The following is a 13,703-nucleotide window of genomic DNA, read 5'->3' on the forward strand; positions in this document are numbered from 1 at the left end:
TGCAGTGACTATATGACTCCACTATCATCACCCACACCCACGTAGCCACGTTTCAGGACCTCAACAACTGCTGTTAAGTTCTCTTAGGCTCTGACCTCAGATCACGGGGGAAAGGGTCAGCTTCCTCGGGACAACCGAGTTTCTGAGCGGCGCAGGGCACGGTGAACAGGCAGGTCACGACAAGCCAGGGGTGGGCTCTGCGGCCCCTTTGGATAGAGCGGAGTTCAGGGGGAAACACAAGCACAGGGGGAAAAAAAAGTAGCCCACTGGTATCCCTTGGTATTCAGGCTGCTTCTGAGCCTACAGCCTATTTCCTCCCCCCGCCTCAACCTCCAGCCATTCCCTGGTATCCCATCCTAGGCTGGGACTGCAGGACCTGGGCTGATTTCTCTCTCTCCAGTTCACGAGCCGGGGCGTATGGATCAATCCCAGCCATCTGTGATATTGTTTCTGCTCCCTTGTTCCCTCCGTGTCGTACGAGTGCTGGGGACAAGCTGCCATTCAGATCGCAGGTGCCCAGAGCATAGGCGATCTAGCTGAATATGCCACAGACACGGCGGGATCTGGGAAACTATTTTCTTAGACCGCAAATCCGTGGCCGCCTTGTCCGCACAGCGCCTGTGCTGGCTGCTCTGCAATGTAAGTAGCAAGTACGAGATTGTATATATATACTTTCTTTCCTAAGGCAGGTATACCTCCGCCCCCAACTAAAACTCACAGCCTCTCAGCTGGTGCGGGTCATCGTAACCCCGTGGAGCTACACCACTAACCCTGAACTCTATGGCAAAACTCTGGTAAAGTGGGTGCATCTACACCTTCATTAACACACTTTAGTTAATGCAGATTAAATCTAGTACCTCCTTTATACACATACCTTAGCCTGTTCTGACTAGCTGGAAATCAAGTCTGCAGAGCACACAAGCCAAGGTGCCTGGCTCTGAATCTCATGGATTTTTATAAGCAGCGAAATGCGCAGCAGCATACAGAAAATGGCTGCCGTGCACTTTTGAACTGAAACACCTTTGAGGCGTTTTAGTTCAAAAGTGCACCATGCCATTTTCTCAGCATTGACAAACATTTTGCAGTTTATACAAATGCATGCACTGCAGTGCCAGGCCCTTGTAAAAGTACCTGGCACTTGTGGCCCATGCATGTGTACAAATGCCCTACGTTGTGAGGTAGTAGGAAAGTAGGGATTAGCCTTTCTTAATGCTCATTAACTAAAAAACATGTTTTTAAAGTGACACTGTGCATTAGCCTATTTTAATCCACATAAATAGCACTTTTTTAGTGATGGTGTAATGCACATTAAAATAGGCTAATCTGCACTAAAGTGCATGTGTAGACTTGCTGGTGGCCGTAGATCAAAGCCACAGGGATTGACCAAGAGGATTCATGGAGGGTTAGGAGCAGCAGCAAGCTGGAAACTGTGCTATTCCAGGGCCTGAAAGACAGGAGCCAGACAGGAGCTCTGCTGTGCTCTCCACTCCGAGGGGCGGAGGAAGGGGGCCTTTCTGCCTGGCTGTAGCCATTTCTTTGGTGCCCCTGGTCTGTCCTCCCCGGGGCTAAAGCTGCCTGGCTGCAGAAGGTGTCCCGGGGACAAATCTGTGCAGCTATTTACAGTGGCCTGCCCTGCCTTATTCATTGCTCACGTTTACCCCCTCGCAGAGGCCCGTTTTCCAGACTTACTGATTTTGATCTTGCAGGAAACCTCCAGGCAACGGGGATAGCGGAGGAGTGACAACCTCCTTGTCACTCCTGCCACCGCCTCTGTCCCGGGGACAGCGGGGGAGTGAGAGAAGCGGGTCCCCCGGGCGACTTCCCCTCCCACAATGCACTAACCCGGGGCAGCAGCCTAAGGACCCGCTGGCTGGTGTTCGGCCACGAAATATCGAGGCCGTGTGGTGTATGTAGCAGGGCCTTTCCCCTCCCTCTGCGGCCGAAGCCTCTGCCTCCAGCCTAAGTCCCAGGCCAGCCCGAGGAGACGGTCCGGACTCATGTCCCTCCGCCCGGGCTCGGCAATAGTGACCTGCCCACATAATGCTGGAGCCACTGGCAGGCCTCCCATGGGCTTGCATGGCCTTTGAATCACTCCCCCCCCTCTCCCCCGGCCCCTATCCTTGTCCCCCACTTGCCAAGGCAGGGCCACTTGTCACTCAAGCCAAAAATCCACTTGATTCAAAGCCAGGCCTCCACCCGCGGACGCGCTCCCCTTGCATGCGATGTACAAAGCCGCCCTCCCCGCAGCCTTCATTTTATTTCTGTTTACTTTTCCGGGAAGATCCTCCAAGTCTTGGGGTTTTTTTAAAGCTGATTTTCTGCTAGGCTTTGGCTTGCGGGCACCGGAGCTGGAGATGCCTGTATCATCCCTAGGATGCACGCAGCAGCGTTTGTGCAGGTTGGGAAAAAGAGATCAAAGTGTTTGTTTTTTTTCTCCCCCCACTGCCCCTGGCCAGAAGTGCTGCCTCTGTCTGTCTGCGAGCCGGTGCAAGGGTCCTGGTCGCCACCCCAGCAGGGTCCAGGGATGTCTCCGCAGCTTTCTTTCTAATCATCTTTTCTCAGGAGCTGTCACGAACATTGGCTGCGCCGGCAGTCCCACAGAGAGGCATTAGCCCGGTCATTTTCTGTGTCTCTTTTATTTCCTCAGTTTCTCCCTGAAATCTTTATAAATCTCCTTTCGAGGGAGAGGGACCAAGCGGGTGGAAGTCTGACTACAATGAGACCTGAGAATTTCTGTCACTCGCTGCATATGGTCCTAAGTGCTTTAATCCCAATTAGGGGCGGCTGACACCCGGTCCTATTCATCCCAATCAGCTCTTGAATACATTTGCCTAGAAATGAACTTCACAAATAGACTCTCTCCTAAATGTGCCCAACAGCAAGGAAAATCGAATTGAGGCAGGGGCTCATTCTAAGGCGATCGCGGGAGAAAAGGTATGAATTTATAAGGTACACCGAAACATTGCAATTCAGCAACAAGTTTACTGACTTTTATTTGCATCATGTCAACCGAAAGAACCGAGAGATGCGCTGGGGGCTGGAGGGGAGGCGGAGAGGGGGGAGGAAGGAATCCGGTTAAAAGGCAACTTTAGACAGACTTTGAATACTTTATGTGGCAAATTTCGCTTCCAGTTGAAGCCGAGTTAAAACACAAAAAGGCAAACAACAATTAAAATAAAAACCCAACCCTCTGGGACACTAACACTGGAAGTTTTAAGTAGCACTAACATGTGTTTGAATCCGATCTTGGAGGAAGCCTGCAATTAAAGAATAAGAATCCCAAACTGAGATCATGTCATCTGCTGGGGTTCCCATAGAACCGTAATTACTATTCAAAAGCTGCTTTAATATCCCACCCGCATCTCGTCTGCACCGCACAGCTGGTTAGGAGCTTTCAGCCCCGGTTGTCGCGCTCCGCCAATGGTCCTCGCTGGATTGCGAGCGTTTATTATTAATATTGCGCTGCAAGTGCTGGCGTCACGAAGCCCAGAAAGAAATGCGGTAGATCCGGACAAATTATGAAGCAAAACTGTGCATTGATTTTCTAGAGCAAATGAAAAAAAGAGTGTGATTTAAGAAGGCATTTCTGGCCCCTGTTAAAATTGTGTTTTGCCCTGTGACGTGAAAAAGTGCTCGGGTGTGACGTAGATCGCCGAGCTCTACAGTCAGCGGGTGGAATGTGATGTAATAAGTCTGTGGCTAAATGCGCTCCCCTCCCCCCCAGTCTTGAAATGTAACGTTACATGCCGTCGTCTCCAATGGGAAACTACCAGCGGGTTTCCCGGCTGCAAGGTACGGGGGAAGAAAGAGGTCAGATCGGGAACTGGCTGCTTCATTTTCCTGCGAGAATATCGACTACTGAATGAACTTGCAGCATTTTGTTAAAGCATCCTCTGTGTTTCTCTCCGACATAATGAAGCTGGCCCTGTATACAGGCATTCATGCTGGTTTGAATGTAATGTTGAACCTTCTCTGTGCTGGAGCGGTTTGATGGTTTGAATGGAGCTCCCTGGTGGGACATTGCTCTCTGCAACTGTGCCTCTTTGGACGACTGTTGTTCCTTAACATTCATGCCTCATTATGGGGCAACCTGTTAAATCAAAAAGAGCACTGTGCCAAAGTGTTACTCAGGGGCATTGGCAGTTCAGCGGTGGGCATTAAATAAGAGCTGCCGAGGAAAATATCTTTCATCAAATCTCTGGGCAAAAGTTATTTCACTTTAATGGTGCTTCTCGCAGCCCGGTTTAAGTCTATAAAAGCGATAGTGGAATGTTTTGATTGAGCCTAAACATTGTCTTTGAATAAAGCTGAAACCATGTAATTAATGTGTCTTTTTAATAAGGGACAATACAGTCGTTCAAGCTATTTAATTTCATTTAATTTTCCATCCCATTTGCTCCAAAGGCTGCTTTTACTTTTAACACCCAGCCTTTCATGCTGCATCTTGCTCCAGTGGGCACATTAGATCGGTTTCACCCTTCCTTTTTAGGGAAGGAAAAATAAAAGAAAATGTGGTTCCTTTCCTCCTTTGTGGACAATTTATTTCACTTGGGGAACTTCAACTTTGAGCCACAGGACAGAATAAAAATTGGAGAACTGGTGTGAATGCTTCCAGAGCAGGGCTTTTCTTTTCTTAGTGGATGGGAACCAGCCACAATTGGCTATATTAATAAATAACTTTCCTCACAGTCGGCCTTTACATGGTCCTATTGATAAAATTGTTCGCGTGTCGTTCACGCTTTTTGACTCATTAAGAAGGGGACTGAGCGGCTTCCCAAATGGATCAGTAGGATACCTTGGTGCCTTAAAAGCCCTCTCCCTACCTCTGCAGCGCTGGCAATTTAAACTGGGTGTCATCCTAAAGTCGCCAGGCCAGAGGTTACAGGGACATGTTCATGGCTTAAATTTATTGCCCTCGACTTCTTGTTTATCCTTTCCTCCTATTCATGCTGGTGATCAAAGAGGTCATCTTCAGTTCCCCCCCCCCCGTCCCTGCTGCAGTCCAGGCTACAGTGGCTAGTAAAGAGAAAACAAATCTTCTTCCCCATCCCCGCCTTGAAGATGCCCCCCAGCACTGCCAGCCCGAAGTCGGGAGGACCAGGATCCTCCCTGACTCCAGGCCAGGGGCTCACGTTGCTTCCTTGCCCGTCGGGTGTGCGAGTAAAAGTCCCTTTCTCCGTGCTCAGCATCCATTCAGCCCCTGCCCCGCACCTCGGGGCCAGGGGGCTCTGGGGGTCGGTCTCCTTACCCCACTTCTGCTCAGCTCTCGCTTAGGCCAGTTTTCTAAGTTAGCTGATCCCACGGGGCCTGATTCTGCTTTCCCGCGGCATCCAGGATCCACTCCTTTAGCCAGGATCTCCAGATAGAAACTATCCCGGGCCAAAGGCGCTTGGCTCCGGGTCCAGGCGTGCTGCCGCCCGCCCGTGCAGCTCTGGAAAAGGGTACTGCTGCAACTGCGGGAATGTCCCTGGATGCACAACTGCACCCGCACGTCCCATGGCAGGTTGAAGCAGCCCCCATAGACGGCTGCGGGAGGCTTTGATCGCTGCCCGGGCAGACGTGCGGTCCCAGCTAGCACCCAGCCCCATGCAGTTGTATCTGTCCCCGCACAGACTTATTTAGCCAGAGCAGATTGAGCGACCTGATTTCACATTGACTGTGGTTTCTCTGGCACTTTTACCCCCTCCCCTGTCGGGAGGTGCCACGGCCGGGAAGGGCGAGTGTTTCACGCCTGCTCCGAAATACGAGCTTGAACACTTCAATTCTCTGCCGATCGACAGCAACCTGCTAGGAGAGAAAATGCGATCCCCTGCGTAGCAGCCAGCCCATGATCTATCGCCTATCGTGAGACGCAGCGAAGGAGGAACAAGTGTTGCTGCTAAGAGCTTGCTTTTCTAACGCTTCGGATTGCATTCTTGATCAGGTCTCGACAAAAAATAAAATAAGGAAAGCAGCGGCGGGTGGACCACCTCCCCCCACAAGTATATTAACGAGGTGGGTGATGGCACGAAAGCAAGAAATGTCCAGCCGCCTCCTATTCGAGATCAGCATCCCGGCCAGGAGGCAGAAAAAAACCCTACCTAAAAGGGAGAGGGGTAAAAACACAAATTGGAGCTCCTTTTAGCTAACACGTGTGCATCCCGTTTTCTGTGCCAGACCTCCAAAAACCCAAGGTATTCCCCTTCCAAAGACTTGTCCTCCCTTCCCTGCCCTTCCCTTCCCTCGAGCTGCTCTTATGAGCTGGACGCCCTTCTTGAGAACTGGGCTGTACCCCCGTGCGTCGTGTTTGGCTCATTAAAACGGTATTAACACTCTTCAGAGAAAATACAGGTCGTTTTGGAAAAGCAGAACACTTTCCATGAGACACACGGGGTTATTTGCATTTTTTTCACATCCTCATTTTTAAAAGTAGCACTCGCAAAGGGTAATTTTGCACATGGGGCAGGGAGGTGGAGAGGGACTAGGCACCAGGGGTCTCGTAAGATCTGCCGTAACCTCTAGGATATTGCCATGTCTGTTAACGTGTGGAGCCACCTCCTGAATTTCCCTACTAACACTAATAAAACCAATCCCATTGCATTGGCAGATGCAAGGCTTGGTGCCTTCAAGGAGCAGCAATGGTTCATATTTCGTGTCATTCATCCATGAAGAAAGTAAAAGTTAAGGATCAAAGCTGAGCTAAATAGATGACTGGCCTGAAACCAATCTACTCACATGGTAATACGGCCTTTTTTTTAAGTGTAGGTATTTTCTGGTGTTTTCCCATCAAGTACCTGCCCAATTTCTGTATGGCACACGCCAGGAATCAATAGAAGTTAACAAGTCCTCAAAACATTCCCCATCTCTTTGTTTAATCTCCTTTACAATAAAGCCAAGGGAAGAGAATTAAAAATCTTTGAAGTATATTAAACCTCAAAAGAATCAGCCAAGTAGACTTAAAATAGTCACTTATTTTCCAAAACTGGTTTGTCGAGGAACAATAAAAGGAAGCAAAATTTATGGAGAAATTATACAGTGGATTTGTCACTTAAAATATCGTAACTGTCTCGGGGACAATACCCCATGCTGAGGATTAATGGTCCCTCCAGACCTTTGATTCACTAGCGCCTTTTCTTTGCCCTTGACAAATTGGATTTTTAGGAATGGGAAGGTCGCCTGGACCATTGTTCGCTAGCCATTCAAAGTGCTTGATTATGCAGGAGGGCTAGGGAACGGCTCCATGTGACCCTCTCGGAGGGAGCTGTGCAGCTGCTGGGAGAGCGAGACTCTCTCACCAAACTCTGCGCCCTGGAGCACCAGCGTGCCAAGGGGTACCCCTCCTGTTCCCATTGAAAAGCCGGCGTGCACACACCGCCGCGTCACTCTGCGGGCGGAGATACGCCTGTGTTCATCCCTCTCTCTGCCTGTCTCTGTCACTCCAGCCCTGTTAAGTAGTTTGGGTTCCTGATCGCTTATACCCAGAGGCAGCAATGCAAACCAGCCGGGCTCCGGCCATCAGCGTCAATGCAGAAAGCTGCATCCCGGCCGGACTGCGCCTCGGTCCTGTGCCGGGCGTCTTCAAACTGGGCAAGTACCTGTCAGACCGCAGGGAACCAGGACCCAAAAAAAAGGTATTTCCTTTGGGCTCTCCTGCACCGCTGGACCTGGCTTGATCAGGGGGATCCGTGCTCTGGAGAAGAGGCTGCCTTCTCCTCCCTTCGTCCTGCCTGTAGAGCCAGCCCAGGTTAAACCCAGGGAAGAACGGGAAGCTTTTAGCCAGTGTCCCGAGACTGCTTCCTCCGCTTCGGAGCTTGACGGCATTGGCTGGAGCCTCAAGCAGCCCTCCTGGCCGGCTCCCTGCGCGGCCGGCTGCGGAGACCAGCGGACGTGCCTGCCCCTGAGCTCTCCGTTCAGCGCAGGCGAGAAGAGGGGCTGGGAGCCGAGCATCTCCCGCAGCCGGGCTGGAAGCGGCTCGCCTCTGGCTCTAGGTGGCGGGGCGCCGCGCGTGGCAGGTTCGCGGGGCGCTGCTCCTCGCCCCCACGGGGCTCGCTGCCCGTGCCCGTGCCCCCGCGCTCCGAGACGCCTGCTCTTTCTCTGCCTGTGTCCGCGCCGCCGGGCGTGCGGGCTGCAAGCTGCGGGGCCGCGCGGGCGGCCTCAGCCCCAGCCATGGTGGACGTGACGGTTGCTGCACCCCCCGCTTTTTAAGCGCCCGGCTTTGGGTTTTACAAGCATCTTTTTTTTTGTTCCCCCTGGGCAGCGTCGGGCCCCTGCCCTCCTTCCCCAGGACCCCTTGGGTTTCCAGCTGCCGGGCAGGGCCAGGGCCGTGGGGGCAGGGGGCGCTGGCAGGCAGGACTCGGGGGCAGGGAGTTGCGCCCATGTCCCAGGTCCCGGCCCGGCCCGACCCGGCGGGCTGACCCCGCGGCCGGCGGCGGGCGCGTGTTGAGCCTTGCGCGGGTGCGGGGCGCAGGCCGCTCTGCCAGGCCCCCGGTGCGGAGCTGGCTCATGCGTCCCGCTCGGCTCTTGAATGCCCTTTAATTGCTTTTAAACGCTCTGCCAGGCCCCTCAAATTTATCTCTCATCTGGCTCCGTTGGTTGCTCTCTGCAGACGGCTTTGTTCCCCTGACTTTTATTGCACGGTCGTTGAGCGAGCGGGCACTTCATTTCCCCTTTGTGCGGCGGAGCAGATTATGAAGGATGGGACCACAGAGGCTTCAGGGCCAAGCAAAGATCCCTCCCCCGACACTCCCTCCCCTCCCCCCCTCCTTCCTTCCCCCCTTTCCCCGCGGCTCTCCGGGGCTCTGGGCACCAAAGGGCGATGGATGAGTCCGGCTGGGGCCTTGGCCCGGTCCCTCTCACCTGCGCACTCCCAACCTGCCTGGATGCGTTGCTTGGCCAGCAGAGCCCGGAGAGGATCCTGCAGCCTTGCACGGCCCTGGGGAGATACTCCCGGAGCAAAGGGCTCTGCCTGGCTGTAAGATCCAGACCGCAGGGCAGTGGCGGCCTTAGGGTTGCTGGGACCCTGGGCGAGCGCGTCGCTGGGGCCCCTTAGAGGCTTAATTTTGATTACCTGTGTAGCGTGGGACTTTTTAAAACAGTCTTTGGGGAAACTGTATAAATAGTCGAGTGTTAAAATGCAAATAGAGCCACTTCCTTGCAAAAGTTTCTCCCCCATTGTTGCAAAATTTTGGGGCCCCCTAAAGTGTGGGCAGTCCCCCGGTTTGCCCTCCCCTAAGGCCGCTACTGAAGGGGGGCACGCTCTGGTCCTGCCCACCTAACTGCCACCCTCTCTCCCTCCTGGCTCAAACTGTCGCTGCTGTCGCCAGACAGTCGTCCAGCCCCACTGGAAGTGCGTGGCTGAGCAGAGGGCGCCGGGGTGGGCAGCGAGGAGGGGGGCCAGGCTCTCTGTTGTGTGGCTGCTCCTCCCGGGCTGGCACTGACCGCGGCTGCCCCTGTGTTCTAGGTGCGGATGGTGAGAGGGGAGTTAGTGGATGAAGCCGGCAGCTCCTCTCTGGAGTGGATAGGGTTAATCCGGGCTGCCAGGAGCTCCCAAGAGCAGACACTGGAAGCTATTGCGGATCTGCCAGGAGGACAGGTATCTCCCTCCGTCCCGGGCGGGTGCTGAGCGCTGTGGCCGGGCATCGGCCCTGCCAGCTCAGGGCGCTTTCTCTCCTTCGCACAGATCTTCTACCGGGCGCTGCGAGACGTGCAGCCGGGGGAGGAGCTGACCGTCTGGTACTCCAACGCCCTGGCGCAGTGGTTCGACATCCCCATCACCGCCACCCCGACACACGACGAGAAAGGTACCCGGGCAGTGCCTGCGGCGGGGGGCTCCCCGGGCCCTGCCTGGCAGGGCTTTGCCCCGACCCCAGGGGCTCTTTCCTCCCCCCCACCCATGGAGCACGAGCAGCCTCAGTGTGATGAGCAGGGATCCTAGTTTTCTCTGATAAAGAAACAAATCCCGGATATTTTGGATTAGGACAGGAACCCCAAATCCACATTTCCCCCATGATTAAAAGGAAACCATGCTATATATCTATATCTATAGATACATTAGTGGTGTTTCCTTTTAATCACAAATAATGTGATTACATCTATATCTATACCTATAGCTATAGAAATAAGTAATAGAAATAGTAAGCCGTTCCCTAGCCCTCCTGCATAATCTATATTCCTGCCCTTTGGGCTGGGGGCTGGACTCGATGATCTTCCCAGGTCTCTTCCAGCCCTAATGTCTATGAAATCTATGAAATGAAATCTATAGAGATGTAATCACATTATCTGTGATTAAAAGGAAACACCACTAATATATCTGTATCGATAGATATAGATATATTAGTAGTATTTCCTTTTAATCACAGAGAATGTGGATTTTGTGTTACTTTTTTAATAAAAAACAATTGGGGCTTTTTTTTACCGGAGAAAACCAGGATCCCTAGGAAACCCCAGCCCCTGCGGGGGGCAGCCCCTTTAGATACACCCCCCCCCCAGACACGGGGATTGGGACCCCTGCTCCAACCCTGCCTCCAGCTGCTTCTGCTGGCTCTGAACACGTGTAAACGTCAGTGGGACTGTGTTCCGCAGTGCTTACGGACCAGGATCTTACGATTCCGATAGGGGAGGGAAAAAAATACCCTAGCTGGAAAGGCCCTGGCTTAAGACAACGATTCCTCCTGCACGCACAGCCGCCGATCTCAGAGCACTCCAGCCACAGCCTCAGACTTCATTTCCATGTGTTAAATTAGGGACGATGCCCAGCTCCTCTTGCGTGGTTTGCAATGGGGACTGGCCAGCGTATACCGACCCAAATGCTGTCCTAGCGAGGTTATATTCACAGTGGCTTTAGAAATGAGTGCCCAGCCTTGGAGATCCCGTTTGATGTGGCCATAAATTTGAAGCTGGGCTTGCGATCGAGACATATCCCAGAGGCTTCAGCGTCAGGGGATCTTTCCAAATGTGACGTAGGGCCACAATGCCGCTGCGTGTCTGTCGTGTGCTCAGCCTCTGGTAGCTAGCGGGTCTGGGGGCCGTGGCCGCAGGATTGCCTTCACAGGCCATCCAAGCCAGGGCTGGGTCGTAGCGAGGATATCACGCCGCTCTCTGCGGGGACATGGCAGGCATCAGACTGACGCTGGTTTTGCAGATCGCTTTTGCCCAGGATTTCCTCGGTGACTCTGCTGTCCTCAGAGCTGCTTAGAAACGTTATACCGGGCAGATTAGGTTAGGCTAGGCGACCGACCCCAGAACAAACGTGTTCCAAGGCAGCGCTCCAGGGTTACAGCCACACTCACTCACCACCCAGCATAATATATCCCACTGAAGTCCTGAGGCATAAGAGCCCCATCCTGCCGGGTGCTGAGCAGCAACTAGCAGTTACTCAGCCCCAGCTGGGACAGAGCACTTGTAAAGGAATTCAGGATCAGGCCTGTCCGCGAAGTTAAGAGGAACCATCACAGTAATGCGGAGCACCGCTAGTTTATGCCACTCGCACACCCAGGGAGAGAGAGAGTGAAGTCCCTAGTGCACTGACACAGGTTCTGGGCCAGTTCTTTTTCGCAGCTCTTGAGACCGAAAGAGGCTTCTGACCCGTGGAGGCTAGCAGCATTTGACCAGTTGTAACAAAAAATAATGCATTGGTGAGAAGCCTCTGTTGTACCCAACCGCATTAAAGGATGAAATGTTGGGGCGTTACTAGCTGTCACCTTCATTTCCAGTTGTGGGGAGGGATCAGTTCCCCAGGAAGAGGAAGACAGCGGAATCTGACCCGCTGTGAGACATTCACTTAGCATGTTCTATGCTACTACTAACTATTATTATTATTAAAAAGTGACTATAGACTATCAGCAGCAAACTTTTTCAGAAGACGAGCTATTTCTCAAACGCCAGCGCTGCACTTTCGAAGGCATCGGTGCAGTATCAGAATAGAAGAAATGGAGCAAGATGTGTTAAGTGACTAGTTCTGAGGCTAGCATCCAACGTGGGAAGGCATTTCTCCTTAGCTGTTTGTTTGCTTCGTTACAGACGATCTAGTTCCAGACTTGACATTATAAGCAAGGCTCTTTTTAACAGAGTAGGGTTGGAAATAACGAGTTTGCCGTAGTGATGATCAGTGTAGACTGCTGTATGTTTGCATTGGCAGGAGGTTTAGGTGGTTTTTCAGCTACTCCGAAAAGAGTACGTAGCTTCTGTGGAAAGAGCCACGAGGCAGAGGCTTCTGTTAGGGTTGGTAGAGCATGGAGCTGCGAGCTTGTCAGTAATTAAAGCTAATTCACCTGTATCTCAATGCAGGCTAATAGGATTACTGCAATGGTTCGGTCTCACGCTGCAGCTGAACAATTAGGGCCATGGCTGGCACACTCCTGCCTCTCTCTCTCTCTCTCTCTCCAGCTCAGACCAACAGAGCGAAAAAGCACACACAACCTCCGCTTTTAAATTCCAGCATGGATCTATAAAGACCACCTACTTCAAGGAGAGCTAGAGCGAGTTCTGCATGACAGAAACCACATAATGCTAAACATCATTCACTGCGCGCTGGAGTGTTGCAGGGAGGAGAGGGGCTGGCGCGGGGAGACTTTTATTTTATCCCGAAGGATGCTGAATGAATGCATGCATGAATGAATGAATGAATGGACACCGGTTGATTCCTGCACCAAATGCCATTTTAAAAGCCTGTTTAGTGGGCTAACTCAATCAGCGAGAAGCCAGCCACTTATCCCACCCTGTTACACTCTCTTCTCTCTTTGGCTTGAGGTTACATTTCTTCCGAGGTGGTGGGGGGGAGGGGGTTGAACCCTATTTCTAAAACAGCTCCGCTTGCCCTTGTTGATTTAGCCTAGGGGCGTTTGCCCCCACATCACACCTGCTACTGCCTGCTCGGACCCAGCCCAGCGCTTTAATACGATCCTAGCCACCTCAAAATGATCTGCAAGTATTTCACTTGCTCCCTTCCTCCGATCCGCCGTTGTTCTAGCGGCTTGAGGAGAGCATTCGTGCTGGCCGATGCTTTGCAGCTCGCCTTGCCGAGCCGATGCAGTTTAATCGCCGCACACGTGGAGCTGTGGGCTGAAGAAAGAGCCCGTTAGGACCCCCCCCGTTTCCTGCAGGGAGCCTATTTCAGCGCTGATCAAACAGGCCGGGGCGTTTAAGTTATTCCTCACGAGGGGATTCCTCCCCAACCCCTCGCACTTTAAAGGAGCATGAAGCCATAACACAAACATGGGCCATTTCGGTTTGTTCCGCTTCAGGGAAGCCTAAATGTTTCGGGCCGGGGAGGGGGGGCACCCGGGGCATTGTCCTTTGAAAAGGAGCCATTGCATATGGCCCCTACGCATAGGAAGATTGTCTGGCCGGGTAATGAGGAGCTCATGATCATTAGACCGGCCTTTGTTCGGCCGAGCCGGCTCCCTGACATACGCCACCGGGGCTGCGAGCGCCAACAGATGGGCCCGCGACAGCCGACTCGAGGCCCCAGCTGCTGTCCCGTCCCCAGCCCATGCCACCACCTCCGGGGCCCGGCCCGGGCCGGCTCCGGGGCGCGGGGGGAGGGTGGACGGGGCCGGAGCGGGCCCGGCGCTGACGGCGCGCGCGTGTCTCCGCAGGCGAGGAGCGCTACATCTGCTGGTACTGCTGGCGGACCTTCAAGTACCCCAACAGCCTGAAGGCGCACGTCCGCTTCCACTGCGTGGTGCCCGCCGGCCGGGCCTTCCTGCCCGCCGAGCCCGCCTACA

General features: G+C 53.2%; 1 protein-coding gene across 1 annotated transcript in view; it reads left to right on the plus strand.

Annotated features, from left to right (window-relative positions):
- Positions 1-2,374: 2,374 nt before the first annotated feature.
- Positions 2,375-13,703, plus strand: part of PRDM13 (PR/SET domain 13) — a 12,160-nt gene continuing 831 nt past the window's right edge. Inside the window, exons 1-5 of the mRNA XM_019538178.1 lie at positions 2,375-2,388; positions 7,481-7,610; positions 9,440-9,571; positions 9,659-9,779; positions 11,804-11,889. Of these exons, the coding sequence (XP_019393723.1) occupies positions 2,375-2,388; positions 7,481-7,610; positions 9,440-9,571; positions 9,659-9,779; positions 11,804-11,889 (483 nt within the window). The remainder of the gene's footprint in view (positions 2,389-7,480; positions 7,611-9,439; positions 9,572-9,658; positions 9,780-11,803; positions 11,890-13,703) is intronic.

The sequence above is a fragment of the Crocodylus porosus genome, unplaced genomic scaffold (genome assembly GCF_001723895.1).
Source record: "Crocodylus porosus isolate Cpor-Errol unplaced genomic scaffold, CroPor_comp1, whole genome shotgun sequence".
NCBI lineage: Eukaryota > Metazoa > Chordata > Crocodylia > Crocodylidae > Crocodylus > Crocodylus porosus.